This window comes from Lemur catta, chromosome 25, assembly GCF_020740605.2.
Source record: "Lemur catta isolate mLemCat1 chromosome 25, mLemCat1.pri, whole genome shotgun sequence".
In the NCBI taxonomy this organism is placed as follows: Eukaryota; Metazoa; Chordata; class Mammalia; order Primates; family Lemuridae; genus Lemur; species Lemur catta.
This window is the reverse complement of record NC_059152.1, coordinates 1,635,155-1,656,099: the sequence shown is the minus strand read 5'-3', so window position 1 is coordinate 1,656,099 and position 20,945 is coordinate 1,635,155. Positions and strand designations below refer to the sequence as shown.

The following is a 20,945-nucleotide window of genomic DNA, read 5'->3' as shown; positions in this document are numbered from 1 at the left end:
TCAGTGACACTCAGGGCAGGACCACAGACTCAGAGTTGGGAGCCCCTGGCCACGAGCCTCTGGGTGGTGGGAAGCAAAGACTGACTGAGCAAATGTGTGTCGTTAATTCTCACCACTAAGGCACTCAGCCCAAACGATGCTGACTGCGAGGGGCACGCAGCCACCCCCCGCTGCCACCACCAACCCCTGTCAGGAGGAGGGAAATAGCAAGGCCACCCCCACGACATCCATGGCCGGGGGAGTGTGGGCCGTGCACTGCCACGGGAGCTTTTGTCACGGTGGTAACTGGCATGTGCCTGTGTGTGAGAGAGAGAGAGAAAGAGAAATTGCCGTTTTTACAAATCCAGTTTCTTTTTAAACCACTTTTGTGACTCAAGGCAGGCTAAAGAAACTAGAAAATGAAATCACCCCCCAAATTGTTTCCCAGTGAGCTGACAGCCCACTTCATTTCCATGCACCCAGCAGTCCCCAGATTATGGGCAAAAATCGAAACGTGAGGCTTGGGGAAGGCTGCCCGGTCCCCGCGCCCCCTCCTCGGCACCACCCGGGGCGAGCCGGGCCTCTGTGCTGATGTGAGAGCAGAAATGCAAATGAGGTTTTAATGAACAACAAATTTTTTTGGCAAGATGCCGTTTGATTTTAATGGCGGGTGCATTTCTCAGCTCTCCCACACCCAAAACACTCTCGGCCCTGAAACCGTGGCAAACACTGCTAACCTCTTCCCGGTGGAATCTCCTGGAAGAAATGGCTGTGAGCACGAGGCAAACTCCCTGGCGAAGCCCAAGACTTGTCTTCAGTAAGATCTCTGGGACCCTCCAAAACTCTGACAACCAGAGCTTAATGCTAAGACCTGAATACAGATTTTAGAACTATTTTGTTCACTCACAAGACGTGAGGGTTCCACATAATGTAGTGAAACAGAGCAGATATTTAAGCAAATGCGTTAACATCTGGGATGCTGTTGCTGCTCCATTCTAGAGGGGATGGCCAGGAGGTGGCAACTGCCAGGGGCCAGAGGGTCAAGAAAAAGCAGAGAGTTGGGGCAGCAAAGACTGAGGACCAAGAGAGTTTCTGCTTCCAAGATGAGAGAAGCCATGAAAACATTAAACGTAGAATTACCACCAGGGATCATCCTAACCAAGACTCTCAAGTCTTCGAACACGCAGGACACTGTGCACACAGCCATGCTGGTGGCCCCATTACAGCCTATCAGCCTAGTCTCGACTTGGATACCTTTTTTAGTTTGATATTTGGGCTTTGTTTTAGCAAACGTAACAGTGTCTCACGTTTGTTTCTCTTTCTGTGCCAAATGAGAAATAGTTGCCGGCCTGATCATTAAGCCCCGGATTGGTGCTCAGGGACCCATTCAGGATTTAATTGTGCACTTGGAGTCTTCCGTGACCGTTACGGGAGTTAATCAGGTTCTGAGCACCATTTAGGAGTGCAGACGGGTATCAGCTACCTGTGTGAAGACGCACACACTCTGCACAAATGATCCCAAGGAGTGACCACCTCCGACCCTGCGGATCTGAGCTTGTTACTCGTGCGTACAACCTCTCTGTGTGTAGCAGGACTGACCCAATTCCTCTTCTCTAGATTAACGTAGTTCAGGGTTTTTGCTTCCCAAGGATCCTTCAGCCACTAGACGAGGAGGTGACTCAGACGCGTGGTGAATGGCAACCACGTCAGCCTCAAACCTAGCACCTGCCGTGGCTAAGGTACAGGGGACTGTCCACCCCCGGTGGCCAGAGGATGGAAGGAAGGTACTTTCACAGTCACCCATGATCAGACACGGGTGCCACCAGATACCAGCGGGACCACTGTCTTGAAGCATGAAATCAACATACGTGATGCTGGAATGACCAGCGTGCAGCCCCCGTGCCACCCCCAACATGTCCTCTGCTTTCTGGGACGCACATGTCACCATCTGACAGCCCTTTCCTGCCACAGCTCTTTCTCTCTGGCATTTGTTGTTCCGGCAGCTGAGTCTCAGCCCAGCAGGGCCCTCCTCACTTTCTACCTGGTGAGGTAGACCTGTCCCACCTGGTGCCTCCCCCACCCAGCGATTCTGGCCTGACGCTCGGTTATCCTCCCTGACACGGAAGTGCCACCAGGCCTGGGATCCCATGGGCCGCCAGCGGAGCCCAGGAATGTGCATTTCTAACAAGAATCCGGATGACAGGTGTAGCCAGGTAAGTCAGGGAAGCTATTCACTGAGGAAGAGTTTGTCAAGCTTGGGTTGGCTACAAGGAATCATCCAGATCCTGAGTGCATTTCCTCCGCAACCACGGGCTCCAACCCCGTGCTGCCCCTGCGCTGGGCACTGCGGCTGCGACAAAGGCGGCAGTTCCGCCCTCCAGGAGCTTATGTTCCAAGCAAGGAGACAAACACAACACTGTGACTGATCCAACGGTGGGACCAACAGAGGGAAGTCCACAAGGGAAATGAGGCCAGGGCAGGACACCCAGAGCACGTGGACACACGGAGGGGAAGGAGGCCGGGCAGCCAGGGGGGCCGGGCATGAGGCAGGTGCCCGGCCTGGCGCCAGGGCCGGTACAGCTGGAAGCTCCAGTCACCTCCCAAAGGCCGCACAACACTTCGATGTTTGCTCAGTGACTCTAAAGTCAAAGAGAGGTCGATTTAGTGCTTCTGTGACATCCAGCCCCAGTGAGGCCTGGAACCCTCGCCAAGCAGCTGGGACTGGGGCCGGTGCCTGCGGTTTCGGGTGATCTCTGAATTCCACACCTTGGTCTCCTGTCTCCCAACATGACCATGGTAGAAACACAATGACGACAAAAGTCTTGTTTCTTCAGAAGCAGTTAAGGAAAATGGCTGAGCGACATCTCAACGCAAGCAAGGGTAAGGTGGCACGAATCAACCAAAACTACACCTTCCAGAAGGTTCTCTCTCGAGGAACAGCCAGCCTTTCTCCCCACGCGGTCCCTCTCCCCGAGAACTAGCTCCACCATCATCACGCAGGGCCCTGCACCCATGGTGACACCAGTCTTCTTTGCAACAACTGCAGTCTCCAAGGTTCCACAGTGCCAGGGTTCCAGGAAAAACGCACGTGCCCAAACTGCAGCCATCCCTGAGAAGCAGCCAGAAGCCAAACCAGAAAGGAGTTACCGCGTCAGCCAGGAGCGTGCCAAGCCGAGGTCACGAGAATTTGCTCCGCAGGTATGTACCAAGCACCCCCTGCGTGCCAGGTGCCGTTCTAGGCTCTGGAGAAACAAGAGTAAAGCAGAAGGGTCCCCGCTGTCCGGGAGCTTCCGTCCACTCTAGGCGTGAGTCAGGGACAGTGACGGGGGTGGGAGGATGGGGGGTGGGCAGGCTGGAGTCGCAGACACCCCGTCTGCAAGGGAGATGCCAGAAGGGACCAGGTGTCTCAAACAGAACAAAAAGTGGAGACCGGGGAAGGCCCGGCAAGGACCACAGCTCCGCACCTGTGCGGGCCAAAGCAGGCCTTAAAAATCGAGAATCCCACCATTCGGCATAAACCCATCTTTTGTTTCCAGATGGATAATTTGAGAAACTGAGACGTTTACTAGGTTTCCAGCGGCTGAGTCCGTGACAGGATGGCACCAGGTGAGAGGCTCCGCCACAAAGCACTTTGCCCAGCAAAACTGCCTCCCAGTAAACACGTATGTCAACGTCCATTGGGGTCCGTTAAGACCCTCTGACAGCAAATGCTGCTACGATCCAAAGGAAGTTCAAGGTGAGGTTGAATCTTTCTAGGGATTACTGGGAATTAATTTTATTTGTAAGTTGTCAAAACTCGGTGACTCTAGATATAAAAACTTCAAAAGCTAAAAACCTGAAATAACCAGTAATGAATCTTTGATCTTTTCAAAGAAGGGCTTCATCTGTGTTTATATAAATAAGGCAGTCTGTGAACAGGCTCGAAAGCTGGAGCTGAGAGGGCTCTGTGAGTAAACACCGTTCGTCTACGTTGGCTGGAAATACACATGACTTCACATCCGAAACCCTTTAGAACACGGTTTTTCCTTCTAAACATCCATATGCAATTTTTTTTAAATACACAAGAGACACCCAGTCTTTGCTGGATGGTAAGATTAGTGGTGATTTTGTTTCATTATATGTCATTGTATTTTCAAAATTTTGGGCAATGAACCTGTATATTTTACAAGCAAAAGCCTAATTTTTAAAAAAATGAAATAGAACTTCCTCTACTAAAAAAGGAGATGTAGTATGTTTTGAGCCTTATTGCTCTTATTAACTCCAATCAGAAATTCCAACTCTATTTTATTTATACAGAGAAATATAATCCTTTGGATAGAAACTATTATCAAAGTTAACGATCCAAAGACAATGACTACAGTTAGAGAAAGGGCTTGGGCTTAAGAGTCTCCCAGACTCAGCTCAAATCCCAGCTCCACTACACCCCAGCTGTGCAACCTCAGACAAGTTTCATAACCTCTCTGATCCACGGTTTCCTTACCCGTGAAATGTCAGTTGTGAGGACTAAAGGCTACCATGTTCCTGAAGGTATGCAAACCCACACAGAAACTCAGTTTTACTCTGCTTCCTCTAAATGGGACAAATGTTCTCGGAGATGGTGGCGGATGTGAAATAAATTAATCGGTAATTTGAAATATTTTCATTTGAAAACCAATGCAGATCATTTTCAAAAACCAGACTGGAAAGAAATGTTGTACTCGGGACTGACCACACTCATCCCTGCTCCCAGACATCTGGTGGGAAGGGGAGGCAAACAACTGACAGTCCCTCTGAGAGGTCCTCTGGAAATGCCTAAATCAGAGCGTGGCCTACGGCGGTCACTGAAAAGTATTATAGCTACCGTCTTCACCCCTAAGTAGGTGTGTACAATCAGAAAAACGTGCCAAATCCATCCCTTACAGCACTGTGAGACACGGCCGAGTGGCAGGCATGTCAACTGCTGTACACTGTTAAGTGCCTCATCATTATCTGGGGTGTCAACATACGCCATGCAACCGACATGGCTCATTGGAGCAAGAAAGACGCCAGGAATGTAAGAAGCTGGAAAGACGACAAACAGTCTAACACAGAGCCCGAACTTTGGTCAAAATCATTACCACCAGGTAGCCAGCACCTACAAGACACAAAGTGTGCCCTAAAACTGGGACGTCCCCTGATTTCAATGTCCAGGAACCAAATCAATGTGATGGGGTTTGGGCTGTTTGATTTGGGGAGAGAGAGAGGAGACGTCCAGGAAAAGAGGGGCTGAGACTTGGGAACTGTTGTTGTAATTTGAATTCCAAGAGCACAAGTTCTTTTTATTGCTAGAAACAAGAATCTCGCCACGTCCACAAGGAATCTGCACAGAACCTGACTTCGGGTCGCACTGTGCTCAGGTGCCCCTAGATGAGAGGGGGGCGTCGGTAACCTGGGGAACAGAGGCCAACGCAGGGTCGCCAGGACACCTGATTTTCATTCAAACGTCTATTAGTCAACCAGCTGCACAAGCCACTCACTTCATTAACCTGCCCTTGAATTATTTACCATCTTCCCTGGAGTGAGAGAAATTATTCTTTCTGGTTACTTGCTCTGTTCCAGGGGGAGTTCAGGGAACTCCAAGCCTGACAGAGTAGGATGGAGCTTTCTGGGACCCGGCACCCTCTGGCCGAGGCAAAAACAGAAAAACAGCAAATGAAGTAATTTCTGGGAAAAGAAGTAGTGAGCCTTCTAGAATTCAAATAACTCCCCAAGTCCAAAGAGGCTGAAAAAGTTCCCTTAAAACACACTAGCAGACACAGGCCCACTGCACAGTGAGGGCATGAGCTGTTCCCCTTTTTATTCTAAATTAGATGACATTTCCTTTTCCCTTAAGAACCATCAACACTTTAAGGCTCAATTTTCTACCACAGATTAGACCCGGTATTCCAGGGTCTCATGCTGCTATTTAGAAGTGGTGGAATGTTGTACCCTCCAAGGGTGCAAAATTCTAGATAGCACGATTTTTGATCAGCCCCCAAATTTCTGTATCTGAATTCCTTCTCTCTCACCCCCAGATTCCTAAATCAACCAATTCACAGATTTACCCAGGCTTGGACACAGGGGAATCATCAGGTCAACTCTCTCACTTTAGAGGTGGCAGGACGCCCAGCCAGCGGCTTTCCTAGGGTCACAGGGTTGGAATCCGCCCTCCTCCCGGGGCTCCCCCCGTCCCCGTCAGAGAGCCTTGCGGCAGGAGCTGCTCTCGCGGCTCAGTTCTATTTTAAGATAAACTCTCATTCTGGAAACCACTTACACAAAACACTGGCATCTCACCCCCCCTGCAGTTGTCTTCAGGTCATTTCCCACTGGATGCCAGCTCTCCGGCGCCCACCAGAACCATGCTTCCAGGGGTGTCTCGGGGTCCCCCTGTCACCCAGACTTGCTGGGCAGGGCCAGGCTGTTAAACACGGGAGACTATGCACTGTGGCACTCCTTCTAAAACACCCGACCTCGGCCATCCGTCCCACCAACCCGCTGAAGGTGAGGACAGGGAGCTTAACCTCAGAGAAGGAGGCCCCGAGAGCTCCGTCCACTTGCTAAATGTGGCACAGTCTTTCGAGAGCAGCTTCTTCAGTCCTGCAGTGCACAGCCCTGTGCACCTAACAGCGTGGAATGGACAACGGAGGGTTGTCTTCACCTGACCTTGAATCACTAAAAGTGAGGGGGTGATTTCGTGGTCGTATTATTGTATTTTTTCTTTCTCAAAAGCGCAGAAAGCAAATATCAGTACAGCAGACGTAACCCATTAGGATTCCCAGCTCTCTCAGTACTTCGGTTCAGAAGCTTTGGGCCCCTGTTCCCACCCCACACCTACAGAATTGGGACCACGACTACTGTCCACCTGCCATCGCCCCATTCCAGGAAGCTTGTGCCAGCTGGGGACGCCTGGCCAGCGTCTGACACCTGCAGGGAGTTGGATGTTGGAACCCAGGAGGGCAGAGGAGGGAACTGTGGCCCATCTCCGTGGTCACTCTCTGCCTGACTTTCCTCCACGCCTCGTTTATCCCTGTCCCCTCTCTCTCTCTCTCTGTCTCCTCCTTGCCTTTTCTCTCTGGTTTCTCTCCTCTCCCCACAGTGCAATTTACCCGGCGCTCCCGTCCTGTTTCCACTTTGTCTCCAGTGACGTCTACACACGACCCACCACAGTCGCTGACATGTTCGATGTTTAGTTGTTACAGTTACTTGACTAATTGCCGCGACCTCCCGCGGCGCTCCTCCTCTGCCTCCCTCCTGCGAGCGGGGAAGGGGCGGGGAGGAGGGGGCTGGATTGGGTCGCAGCGGCCACTCCCCGGGGTCCGGGACTTGGGGTCAGGCCCTAGAGACGGTGTCCGGCCCCGGCCACCAAAGGCCCCTCCGCCTCCAACCCGGGCATGGAGGGCGCGCCCAGCTCCGCCTGCCCCGGGACGCGGGGAACTGTCCCCTGCCCCGGGACGCGGGGAACTGTCCCCTGCCCCGGGAGGAGGCAGCGGCGGGGGTCCACCCCGCAGGTGTGCGGTGGCTGCCCCCCCTCCCCGCCCCTCCCCGCCCGCAACGGGGAGAAAGTGAGTAAAACCCGAGCAGGAAGGGGCCAGGGGCGCATTTGGGGCCGGAGAAGAGACTTAGGAACCGCGGCGGCTACTCACGTGCCAGATGGCGAAGAAGATGAGCGCAGCGCACAGCACCAGGGACAGCATGTAGCAGAAGGCGGCGAACGTGAAGGCCATGGCCGGCCGACCCCGATCCCGCCACGCGCAGAAGCCCCCGGAGGCCGGCGCCTCCCTCGAGGCCCGACTCCCTCAAAACGGGGAGGCAGAAAGGAGCCACGTCTACACACGCCTCTCCAGGCCAGTGGCCAGGCGGGCGCGGAGAGACTCCGGGTCGGCGCACAGGGGCTGGATTCCGCAGTCTCGGCGACCCGCACCCGGCCCTCCCGCGAACACAGGGAACGCCGAGCAGAATGCCGTTGGCGGGAACCGTCCCCAAATCGAAGAAACCGAATCAGCAGAGAACATCAGATAAATGGCAACCAGCGAGGCCCCGGAGACCAACACGGCGACGGACGCGAGGACTCCAGGAGAGACCGAGTGTCGAGGTCCCGTCCCCGGGATGCCCGGGCAGCCCCCGCCGAGCCGGGAGAGCGGGGAGCGAGCGCTCCGCTCGGGACCCTCCCGCGCCCCGGGGCGCACACGGACTCCGAGCTCCTCCCAGGTCCCAGGGCCGGCAGCGCACTTTCGGGGACACGAGGTCTCCGGGCGGCCAGGAGAAGGCGGGTCCCGCAGGTCCTGCGCCCGGACGCGGCTTCCAGCGGGGCTGTGCGCTCCGAGGCGCACCCGGCCCGGCCCGGCAACCCAAGCGGTCGGGAACCTGGGGGTCGGGCCGGGGGCGGGGGGCGCACGGGTCCAACCCAGCGGGCCAGCTCTCGTCCGGGCGGCTGTCGCGGCGCGTTCCAGGCCAAGTGCTGCTCGCACAGGAGCTCGCTCCACCTGCTGCTGCCGCCGCCGCCTCCGCCACTGTGACAACTGTCGCGGCGCAGCCCGGGATCCCCTCCCTCTCGGCGCCCCACCCTCGGCTCGGGCTCTGCCGATCACGCCCTCCCCGGCGGGCGGAGACTGCGGCGGCGGGGGCCGCGGAAAGGTGGGTGGCGAAGCGACACTAGGCGCTTGGTGACCGCTGCCGCCGCCACTGCAGCTGAGCGCGCCAGCCGCTCGGGGAACTCGAAGCCAGCAGCGCAGGCGGGGCGCGCGGCCGCGCGGAGGTGGGTGGGGGGGTGGCAGCAGGGACTCTTTAAACACGTGCGCCTGGAGGGGGTGGGACGCTGCGGAAGGGGATGGCGAGAGCCTCACGCCTGGACGCGACAGCTGTCCCTCCCGGTTCTAGCAGTTTCGCCTATCGCAGCAGGAAGTGTGGGCACTCGGCGTGGGGCTGCCTGGTGTTGGGGGGGCGGGTACAGGACGAGCCCTTGTGCCCCGGGGCTGCTCGGTGGCTTTTCCTAACCGCAGCAAACTCAAGGCTCGGGACCGCGTGTCCAGCTCTGCCCCCAGCCCCTGCAAAATCCCCAGGAGCGCCACTCCCGCCTCTCCTCCGCCCTCCCCGCCGCGTGACCTTGGGCTCCAGGAAGCGTGGACTTGAACCACTCGGGGCTGGCGAGGCAGCACGGGGGGCTGGTTATTGGTGTGGGTCAGAAACCCCACCAGCAGTCAGGGGCAGCTTCTGGGCGCAGACCCCTTTCTCCTGCAGGTAACTTCACCTCCTTAAACCTCGGTTTCCTTATTTGAAAAACAGAGATAAGAGCAGGACCAAACCATTTAAGAGGATTAAATGGGAACATAAGTTAAAAAAACAAACACCCTAGCATGAAGCCTGGCGCTTGGCACACGTGCAGTGAGTGGTGGGATTATCCGCACGCTCCGCTCGGGCGCCCCGAGCTCTTCCACCGCGCCGGCTTTGTAGGGGATTTCGGATGCCGCAGTGAACGCGGTTCCGGTCCTTCCAGATAGAACTTGGGTTCCAGATCAGTCGAGTCCAGAAAGCAAGGGGAGCCACGCTGAGAGACGAGTGGCCGACCTGGGTGAAGCGCAGAACCGCATCACGGTTTGGACCGCAGCTCGGAGCATCTGGTACCTCGCACGGGGCGGGCACCAGACAGTCGCCGTGTGATGCTCTCCCCGCTGCGCCCACCGCCCTGTCGGCAGCTATGGTTCCCAGGGCTTTAGAGCTGGGAGGGAGGGATTACAGACAGCCAGTCTTACAACGAGCCAGTGACGGAACTAGAATCCGGGCCTGCAGCGTTCCTGCACCTGTGTGGCCACGTCTCCACCGTAGACACGAAATGCCTTTCCGCAGGAAGCCGGGAGACTGGAGCGAGCCCAGACGCTGTCGATCAGAGCAGTCGACACATCAGCATTTAATTGCCTCTGGGCCCCGACTAGCTACATACTCTGCAGGGCCAAGTGCAAAATGAAAATGTGGGGCTTCTTGTTTAAAAATTAAGAATTTCAAGAGAGCGACAGCAGAGCACTGAACCAAGCCCGAGGCCCTTCTGAGCACAAGACCCCTGGCAACTGCAGAGACTGCCTGCCTGTGAACCCAGCCCCGATCTGGGTTACACCCCGTATCACCTTCTCTTTTACATAAGTATTTTCTCCAGTAAAAATTGTCACTAAAGAAAATCTCGAAAATACAGAAACTACGGAAGAAGTTAAAACAAACACCATACACAGTTTGCTATTCTCAGACACCACCAACACAATAGTGGTGGATTTCTTTCTAGCTGTTTTTTGCTTTTTACTTTATATAGATTGTTTCTTTTCCTTGTCGTAATTATACTGCATACAATTTTGTGACACAAAAACAATAAGATACTATCAAAGGAGAATTCAATAATCTAAGCATTTTGGGACTGATCTGGTCTTTTGTTTCTGCTGGCTCTTGCTTATGGAGTCCTAGTTCCTTAGGGGTCTGATAATTTTTTATTGCATGCCAACAGTGTTGGAACTGTTTTTGTACAAGTATTATCCTTCTCCAATGAGGATTTTCTGCTTCTTTTGCCAAGTGTCTGGGGGAACCTAGCATTCCGGAATTGCCTTAATGAGAATTCAGCATGTGAGATTTTCTGGGCTGACCAGTGACGGTGGTTGGTGTCACCTGGTTTCTTTCTAGTTCACCCTTAGTCACATGGAGGGTCCTCTGGATCCCAAGCGAGGGCAGACTGCTTATCGAGGCCCAAGCCTTGCTGGGCCTTGAACTCTGACTTTTGCCCCCAGCTCCACAAAGCACAGCTCAGTCTCTCAGCTACCTCCTCCCAATTCACAAATGCCCCTGGGGAAAAACTGGCCCCAAGTGCCAGGCTGACCTCTCTGGGTTCTGAATCACTCTCAGAACTTGGTCTCAGTAATCCCCTACTCTCTTGTTAGATCTTTGATTCTTTTCAAGAAGACGTTTTTTACATTTCATTCAGCGTTTTAAGTCGTGTTCAGTGGGAAGACTGGTCTGAATCATCCAGCCCAACCTCACCAGAATCAGGAGTCTCAACATCAAAAGAAAATTTCAAAGAAAAAAATTGAATCCATTATCACACCACTGTGACTTTCAAGTCTCCATCCAGCCTCTGTTTTCCTTGCCCTCTCCCCAGCCCTGCTTCCCGTTGTTTTATCAGTTGCAGAATGATCTCTCGGCAAAGGTGACTGTGACGTGTCAGAGAATAAGAACCCCAGGCAGGGACTGCTCGTTAATTCAAAAAATGTTAGTACCGTGGTGCTGGCCACTGTCAGGATCCGTGAGGTCTCCAGTCTAATTGGTGAGGTAGTAACTCCTTCATACGGCAACGTTTAAAACAAATGCCTGTGACACAGTAGAGGAACACAAGGAGAGAATGATTGGGAATGGGTGTTGAGTGACCAACCTACATTGTTTCCTCTACTCTAGACACTGAAAAGCCAATTACTTGATTTTTTCCCCCTATCCACCATACCGCCAGGAATGGCCATGTGACAAAGTTTGAACTCATTAAAAAGATTATACTTCTTTTTACCTGGAATGTAGACTTGATGCCTGGAGGTACAGCAGCCATCTTATGACCATGGGAAGAAAATCAACGCATTAAGAATGCAAAAGCTAAGAAGATAAAAGAGCCAGGACCACTGACAACATAATTGAGCCACCCTACCGGCCCTTAACTTCCTGTTCCCTGCCTCCTTGTTGAATTGGCTCCAGCCTCCCTAGCACCTCTTGTAGGAATCCCCGGCGCAAAGCAGCCTATGGGTCCCTTCTTCTCTAGAACCTTGACCTCAGCCTCTTTCCAGTCTGCAGAAAATCGCTTCTTGCTTCCCTCTGGCTGTAGGCAAAGGTATTCTCTCTCCTTTCCCATCTCACTCCCTCAAGGACATCTCCCATAATCTCTTCAAAAAGCTAAACCGTTCCCCAAACCAGAAAGAATCTTTATCTCCAAAGACCTGCTTTCCATCTTGTAATTCATTCAGCCAACAGTCATTAATTTAACTGCCGTGATTTTCTTACACTATTGAAAGATTTCTATTGTGATTGGTAAACAGTATAAGGGCTATTGCAGTAAGTGGTAAAACGTATTAATAATTAAATTCTAAATTAAGCTCATTCATTCAGGCTAGTTGTCATAGGATGTCACAAACCATTGATAAATGGGCCTCCCGTGTGCTTATTAATCACAGAGCTCTCTGCGCTGCGTACATCGTGGTTTTATCGCTGTACTGAAATCATGTGGTTGCCACAGATGCTAAATAATTGTTACATTAGTCGTATAAATAATTGTTACATTAGTCATATTGTCTGTGCGTTGTAATTCTTGTGTAAGTCGTAAATGCAGTGTTTCAATATTTATACATTTAAGAATTGATACATAAAATATTAAAAACGAACTCTCAGAATAACGAGACAAGCAACTGTGGACCTGTGTATTAACGTCCCATTAAAGCTCATACGCTTCAACCTTCTGAGTCTGCGGAACACAAGCGGCGATACTGAGCCTGGCGCACCTTCCAAATGACCCGAACGGCTTCTCCACCGTGCAAGGATCGGTACAGAGTAACACAATACTTTGTATTTCTTCAATACAAAATAATTTTATTGTTTTAACAAAAAACCCGAGCGTGTCACCAGTGCTACTGATGTCAATATTGGATGCAAATGGTGCTCAAAGTTAATCGTTAAAAGACTTTGCGGGAGACCAGAAGATGCCACTCCAAAGTATGAAGGGTTGTTGAGCTGAAGGCGATTAAGAAGCAGATGCAGGAACACTCTCTGCCCTCCCGCTACTTGCCTAAAAGTAGGACATAGATTTACAAAGACTGAAGGTGCCCTGCTGCCCCTTCTAGCAGGAAGAACAAAGCACGACCACTGAAGACAACTTTGGACCCTTACTGCCCTAGAGATGGTACCAGAGGAATCTACAATAACGAGCTTTGCTAACTAGCGTTTATCTGCCATTCCCCAAGTTGCCACACCTAAAGACTCAAAGTCCTTTTCCTTTGTCTTGTCACTTCCCTAAAAATGTACTGTTTTTTGCTGAAGATGCTACATAAGTTGGAATTCGAAGCCCCTGCTCTGAGAACTACTCATTCCCTGAGTGTCTCCCGTGTGTACCTAAAATATATATGTTAATAAATCTCTGTTTGTTGTTTTTCTCTTATAAATAACGTCTTTTTGTTACAGGAATCCCTTCCAAGTAAGAGCTTGTAAGAGTCGAAGAAAAAATTATTATTCTTCCCAAAGAACTTCAATATTTATCAGAATGGCAATCACTTGCCGTCAAAGCTCATGGTTTCATTTTTAAAAATTGTGATTATCAATGAGAAAAACAGTCAAGAGGTCAGTTTCCTAGAATCATGCACGTGAAAGAACGAAATATTCTAAATTTAAGAAAATGTTGATAAAAATATTACAAAAGCACCCTTTAAAATGTTAAAACTATCCAGCATATACTTAAACATATTCAAGCCCTTTCAAACATGAAATATTCAATAACTGTTAAAAAAATATCTATATCAGCATACATTGCATTCTAGATTTATGGTCCTACTTGTTGGAAGACATATCTACTGGAATGAGAAAGCAACTTATTTGAGAAGTTATATATCAAGACAGGAAAATATCATTCATTTTCTTCTATGAAACTGTTTCCCATAAAAGCACTTCATTATTTATTTTATACGAGAAATTTAAAACTTTGTTGATCTTGTGGAGTTGGAAGGAATAATATCTGATAATATCCAAACTTTCTTGTCCATGCTTGAGAAAAATGGCATCAGTAAGAAATATTTTCATGGAAACAGTTTGTTCAGACAGTGCCAGCTACAGAGACAGTGCCATGCTACAGAGAAACACCAGCATTTCAGCCAAAGATTTAGAAACACTTCTGAATGTTTTTAATTTGCCACTAAGTCACTGTATTCACTTACCCCTGGATGATGCCATGAAAGATGTTAATCTAGTAAAACACTTTAATTTTTTTCTTCGTAAGCTTTATATTTACTGCTGTATTAGTCCGCTCAGGCTGCCGTAACAAAACACAGACCCGTGGCTTAAACAACAGAAATTTGCTTTCTCATAGTTCTGGGGGCTGGAAATCCAGTATCAAGGTCCTGGGAAATTTGGTTTCCAGTAAGAGCTCTCCCCCTGCATGCAGACGGCCACTGTCCCTCTGTGTCTCCACTGTCTTCCGTGCACACGTAGGAGGAAGAGAGACCCCTGGTGTCACATACGGACACCAGCTCCACCAGATCAAGGCTCCCCCTCATTACCGCATTTCATCCTTACCACCTCATTAGGTCCCTTCTCCAAACACAGTCACACTGAGGGTTGGGGCTTCGACACGGGAATGTTGAGGGAACACAATTCAGTCCACAAAAACAACCACAGGTGGGGCTGGGCGCGGTGGCAGGAGCCTGTAGTCCCAGCCACTCAGTAGGCTGCAGTGGGAAGATCACCCAAGGCCAAGAGTACGAGGCTACAGTATCGCCCGTGAACAGCCACTGTGTTCTGCTCCAGCCTGGGCAGTATAGCAAGACCCTGTCGCTTAAAAGAAACTGCTATAGATGAAATAAAAAGAACTGAATAAAATGGTATCTCTGATCTCAAAATTGAAATTAAAAATTGAAAGAATATTTGAACCCCTATGGACAACCTATAAAGCTAAAATGCAAAGAGAAGTTAGAAATTCTATACTCATTTTAACAGAACTTGTGAAATGGGAGTGAACATTTGGAAAATAAAGAAGGAATTTAGAGAATTAGTCTCAATAAACAATACTCCAATAGTGATGCCTATACTTTCTGTGACTTTACAGGGAATGTTTCTGTTAAATCAATAATTTAATAACAAAAGTATTTAAGCATATGAAGATAAAATAAACTACAAAAGCAAAGAAATACATCACTTTAAACAAAACAAATTGTAAATTCTAAGGAAGCTATTAGAATATATAACAAATTATGTATAATGATTAATTGATCAAATAATTTATGAACTTATTTATGTAAATCTATAGAACAATATAATTATTTATAATTTAAATGACAAATTATTAACTTACCTAATAAATTATGTAAAAAGCATAATGAATTTTTAAGTTGTTTCTATTTTCTATGCATATTTAAGTTGCTTCTAATTTGCCAAAAGCTATTTGCAAACCTCCATGGATTGAAGGTCATCAAAAATTAATAAAGATTAATCCAATTCATTAAATATGACATTCCACACAGAGCGGCCCAGCCAGGCCACAGCTGCCCCGGTCGTGGTTCCAAGGTGCCACCCATGTGAGGAAGGCCACCGTGGCTCTTCCAGCCCCAGGGAGGCTGCCAACCGAGGACAAACCAACAGGGGACCACGGCCACCTGCAGAGGCGAGAGCCCACCTGAGCCCAGGCTGTGGTGCAGAACCAGGAGCAAATAAAGGGGGGTGGGTTTAAGCAACTAAGTTGCGGGGGTGTTTGTTAGGTAGTAACAGGTAACTGCAAACGTTCTTTATTCAACAGGTGACCTTTCCGTCTGGGACCTGTGTCGTTTATATGGGCACACCTCAGAGATACCACACGTTCGTTTCCAGACCACCACAGTAAACAAATATCACATCGTCCAGGGTGCTGTCTGACAGCATTTTACCCACCATAGAACTTCTGGCAAAAGAGGAGTCAGTCCTCTCAAACCCTGCTGTTGCTTTATCAGCTACGTCTATGGACTGTTCTAAATCTCTTGTTGCCATTTCAACAACGTTCACGGCGTCTTCTCCAGGAGTTGTTTCCGTCTCAAGCAATCGCTTTCTTTGCTTATCGGTAAGAGGCGGCTCCTCATCTGTTCAAGCTTTATCACGAGATTGCAGAAATTCAGTCACAGCAACCCTCACACCATCCATCCCCGGAGCTTTTTCCTCTTCCCAAACGGAAATGGGGTCCCCGTTAAACAATAACTCCCCGTTCTCCCCTTCCCCCAGCCCCCGGGGGGCTTCCACCTTCTGTCTCTTTGGATTTGACGACGCCAGGTGGAATACCATGTGAGCGGAATACCTCCCTGTCGTATCATTCAGGTCCTTACAAGTCTATCTCCCTCTACAGCCTGGGAGGTTCTTGACCTTAGAGACTCTTTTTCATTCGTCTTTGAATTCCCAGAATGCCTCCCCGTGTCCGGCATAAAGCAGGTGTCCAATAAATGCTCAGTGAATGAATGAATGAATGCAGTGATCATGGTCTGACTGCTGTTGTCGCTGCCTTTAATGAGTCCGCCCTGGGACGACGAGCGCCGTGCAGACAGGGACAGTGTCTGTCTACCTCTCATTTATTTACCGTGGAGCCCTTGTCACTCTGCAGACACAGTAAACAGAACACAGTCCCCACCTATAAGGAGTTCGAAATCTAACAGCCATGCACGAAGCCACCTACGACTTTGATAAGAATGGCAGCAGAGGAGAGCCCCTGTCCCTGCAGGCACCCAGCACAGGGCTCTGGATACAATGTGTGTGCAACAGAGGTATTTTTTTTTTCTTCTAAATTTGCTGACTTTCTGTGATGACAGGTGGCCGCGACAGTGTGCTACTTAGACGTTGTTCTTATTTTTTTAACTTGTTTTTTTAGTTGACAAATAATAATTGTACATATTCATGGAGGTTCACAGTGACGTTTTGATACATATAAGGATAGTGATCAGATCAGGTAATTAGCATATCCGTCGTCTCAGATATTTATCATTTCTTTGTGTTGGGAACATTCAATATCAGTGGAGGTATTTTTAACCGAATTGAATCAGATGACAAGCTAGTTGGGGAGCTCTGAGCTTCCCACTGTCAAGCTGTGTGACTTCAGGCAAGTCCCTTATTTGTCTCTGCCCTGCAGATGTGTATCGGTGCGGACCTGAAAACCAGGTCTAGGCCAGCTTGGCCGTGCCGACAGGACACAGCGGATGAATAAGCCGAGTTTTCACCAAGAAAGTCGTTAACAGAGTGGAGCTGGGGCTGGAAGTGGGGGGCGGGGACGTGCCTCTAACCACAGAACTGACAATTCCAGAGAGTCCTCGAGCCCGGGAGGTGCAGGGACGGGATGCAGCCTCCTGCCTGCGTTTCCCACTCGTCTGAATGTCGTCTTCCTGACAACACTGGCTTCTGCGGAAATTAAGTGATTTTTCTATTATTAGCGCCACTAAAGAGGCACTGTAAACAGATCGCACACGATGAGGCTTTGTGAGAAACGCCCCACTCGGTTCTGGGCCCTGAATCCTTCCACACCTGGGGATGTGTCATCTGTCTCAACAACGCTGTGGAAGAGGCGGCTGTCGTGTCAGGGGAACCGTCACGCCGAACCCGCGGAGCTGGGGGGGGCGGGTTGCTGGCGTGTGCTGGGTGTCGGAACGCCCAGCCCTCCAGCGTCAGGGCTCAGACCTGGCCCCCCAGTGCGGCCCTCTGCCCTCCTGAAGCCACGGGCAGTCAACAGACAGGGCTGGGCACTGTTATGAACGAGATAATTCCTTGATGCCATGTTTTTTTTCTGATTTGCTAATTCCAGTAGGAAAGTCAAGGGCCTGAGCTTTTCGGGCAGATGTGAAGTATCTTCCCGCTCTTCCGTGGGCCATGAGCGGGTGCACCATTCTCCCCCCCCCAGACTATTACGGGGATGCAAAGGTTTGGGGTACATGGATTGCTTTAGTACCGGGTGCACCATTCCTCATAACAATTTCAGGCGTCCTGCAGAAAATCTGAGGCTACTAAGTTTAACCTTCCAGCTAATGAGTCTGTAACTCACAAGATTAATGTTGAATCTAATTTTACAGAGTCTATTACTGCCATGATTTCCTCTCCTTTTTGCACCCCTCCCAGGCGCTGACTTCAATATGTCCCAAGAGTCCCCTTCCTTCTCAGTGGCTTCTACTCTCCTGTCTTCCACCCCTCTGTGTTCGACCAGAATCTCAGCTTTTAAAAGCTGTGAGGGACTTAATTATTCCATTTTCTCAGTTCACGTAAAGGATGCCTGAAACCAACCATAAAGATCAGAGTGTCTCTGTGCACATGCGTGCACGCACACAAACACACACATACACACAGGAAATGAAGCAGCTTCCACCCTGGGACAAAAATAAGTCCTGGAAGACTCATCTGAATAAGCATGGGATGTCATTATGACCCTGCCAGATAATGACAGCCCCTGTGTATGTGTTCCACAAAAATAGTTTATAAATAGCGGCTATTAGTAATCAATGTTGATTGCTTCCCGGGTACCAGACCCTGTGCAAGCACTTGCCTTGCACCGTCTCCTTTAATTCTCATACTCTGCAGTGCGGGTATCGTCCTACCCATTTTACCAATGAGAAAATGGAGACTCGGAGAATTAGGCACCTGCCCAAGGTCACACAGCAAATAGCAGGGTCAGCTGGGATTCACGCCCACACCTCCCTGACTCTAAAGCCAGAGCTCTAAACCTGCCTCCCTGGACCCCCGAGGGAGAGGCCTGGGGATGCTGGCTTCCTGGGGAGAGAAAAGGAAGCTGGCCACGTCAGCCTCTGAGAACGAAATGTGCTGTTTTACAGCACAGCATCTGAGAGTCACAAAGCAAATTCTCCAGTTGGACCCGATCAGTCTGCGGTCGCTCCTGATCCTTGGAAATGGGCCCCCAAGAAACTCACCTCCTCGGTGAGACCAACCTCTTCCCATACACCATTTGTAAGGCCCAGAGGGTACACAGAGCAGCTAAATAATTTTGCCGAGGACACACAGCTAGCAAATGGTGGGGTCAGGATTCAAACCCAGGCGGTCCCACTGCAGAGTCGGTTCCCAAACCTTGCACTTCACCAGGGAGCCTGGGCTAAATGCCCCAGAGAGTGCAGACATAAATGACTTCACAGTTCCCAGGAAACAGTGGCTGGCGTAGAGGAGAAACTTTACGGAGGAGTTGACCAGCCAGCCGCAGCTAAAGAGCAGGAAGGATTTGGAAGGATTTAGACAAGCGAGAGGCGCAGGGTGCCGAGGTTCGAGTCTCCACGGATCAGTGAACAGACCCGTCGGGCGACAGTTAACAGAGAACTGAGACAGAAGTATAGTTGGAAAGGTAGATGGAGCAGCCTTGACTGCCATCCTAGATTAAATAAAAACCAGTCTGAGAGAAGTTTGGGTCTGCCTTTTCCAACTTCCTCCCACATCACATTCCCGTGCACGCAACTTTAAGGGTAGGAGCTGTTTCTGACGCAAGATCCCCATAAATCTCACAGGAAAAAAAAAAAGCTATGCGGAAATGAAGCCCCAGAAGTCCCCCCAGGCCCTGGACACAGCAATCCCAAATGCAACCAAAACCCTTCCCTTGGGTTGGGGGACAGGGAGGAGAAGGGCGAAAGGCATGAGCTAGGGTTTGAATGTGTCCCCCCAAAAGCCCGCGTTGGGAACTTAATCCCCAACGCAGTGGTGTTGGAAGGTGGGAACTGAGAGGAGGGGTTTGGGTCACGAGGGCCCCACCCGCGTCGGTGGGTCAGTGCTGACTGTGACAAGGACTGAGGGTGGAGCTCCCCCCTTGTCTTCTCTCCCCTCCCACCTCTGCCGGGAGGTGACCCAGCAAGAGGCCCTGGCAGAGGCTGCATCTGCCCTTGCACCTCCCACCCTCCAGAACCCTGAGATGATGCATTTCTGCTCTTCCTGAATGACCGGTCTCGGGTGTTCTGTTACAGCAGCACAACCCAGACTGGGACCGCCCGGCAAGGGGGACTCTCGGCGCACACACCTGCGCTCAGGTTAGGACGGACAGTCGTCACAGCGGGAGGGTAGGGAGTTATCCAGGTAAAACAGCCCAAAGGAACCAACAATCCAAAAATCTTTCATAAGGTCGCATGGTAGAATCTGGGCTTCGGTCATTCATCCATTTATTCAGCAACTATTTACTGCATCGGGATTTAAAAGTGAACATTCTGAGGCCTCCACACAAACAGCAGGGTCCCACGGGCCGGCCTCCACGTGGCCTGCAGCTGCCCCGGAACAAGCCAGGCCTGCCCGCACGCGGAGGGTGCGTGGCTCACCTTCACCTCACCCCCATGTTCCGTCCCCGCTGAGCAGACGCAAGCCGCTCTCCCGATGCAGAATGCAGACTTACAGCAGTAACCATGTCGCGTGTTTCTAGAACCTGTCACATCTCCAAAGTGCGTCAGATTCCGGAGTCAGACCCGGATGGGAAGTGAGCGCAGAGGTGCTGGGAATTCAGTGACTGTCTGTGGCAGGGCCCGGGCCTGGCCACATGCTGCACTTCTGTCCCCGAGACTTGCCCGGCTGCTCCGATGTCCGGGTGGCGGCCAGGCAAGAGCAGGCCCAAGCTTAGAAAATCTCCACGCAGGCGTTTTGGATTTCTTAACAGCAACACTTGTGCTCACTTTGCCACTGTCTTCCCCGCAGCTCAGGCGCTTTAATCAATTCTCCCAGGATCTGGGAGCTGCCGGATGTCATGATGTTCAGCAAAACGGCTCCAAAACCCATGGGTCAGGGAAGAGGGTCGGCCGAGGCTGACGCTAAATCCCCTTCTGAACTGAGGACAAGGATGTCCAGGGCCAGCCCGGGTCCCAGAGCCGGAGAAGCTGCCCCCAAAATCCAAAGTCTTTTTTTAACTCCCGCAAACGGCACCACCAAGTCAGAGCTGAGAAAAAGCGTTGCCTGGAGCTGCCAAGGAGACGGGAAAAGTGCAAAAACCCAGCTAATTACTCAGGACATGTTGGCAGACACCTCTGCTTGTCAAACTCCCGGTTGTCTGAGTGGTTATTTACATCTGAATTAATTACACTGTGGGAGTTTTAAATACTTTTTTGTAATAAAGTAGCAACAAAGATCCTACCAGGAAACTATGCTGTTTCCAAAACCTTCCTCTCCGCCTCCCTGACTTGCTCACAGGCACAGGCGACCCTGCCGGGGCGGGGGGCCACGACTCCTGGGCTCGGGAAGGTCCTAAATGGGAACGCTCAGCCGGACGGACGTCATCGTGACAGCCG

The 20,945-nt window shown here is 50.8% G+C and overlaps 1 protein-coding gene across 1 annotated transcript in view; it reads right to left on the bottom strand.

The window, feature by feature from the left end:
* The window catches only part of CNIH3 (cornichon family AMPA receptor auxiliary protein 3), a 56,240-nt gene extending 48,513 nt beyond the window's left edge, over positions 1-7,727 (bottom strand). Inside the window, exon 1 of the mRNA XM_045537114.1 lies at positions 7,620-7,727. Coding sequence (XP_045393070.1) covers positions 7,620-7,700 — 81 coding nt within the window. The 5' untranslated portion in view covers positions 7,701-7,727. The remainder of the gene's footprint in view (positions 1-7,619) is intronic.
* Between the last annotated feature and the right edge of the window lie 13,218 nt (positions 7,728-20,945).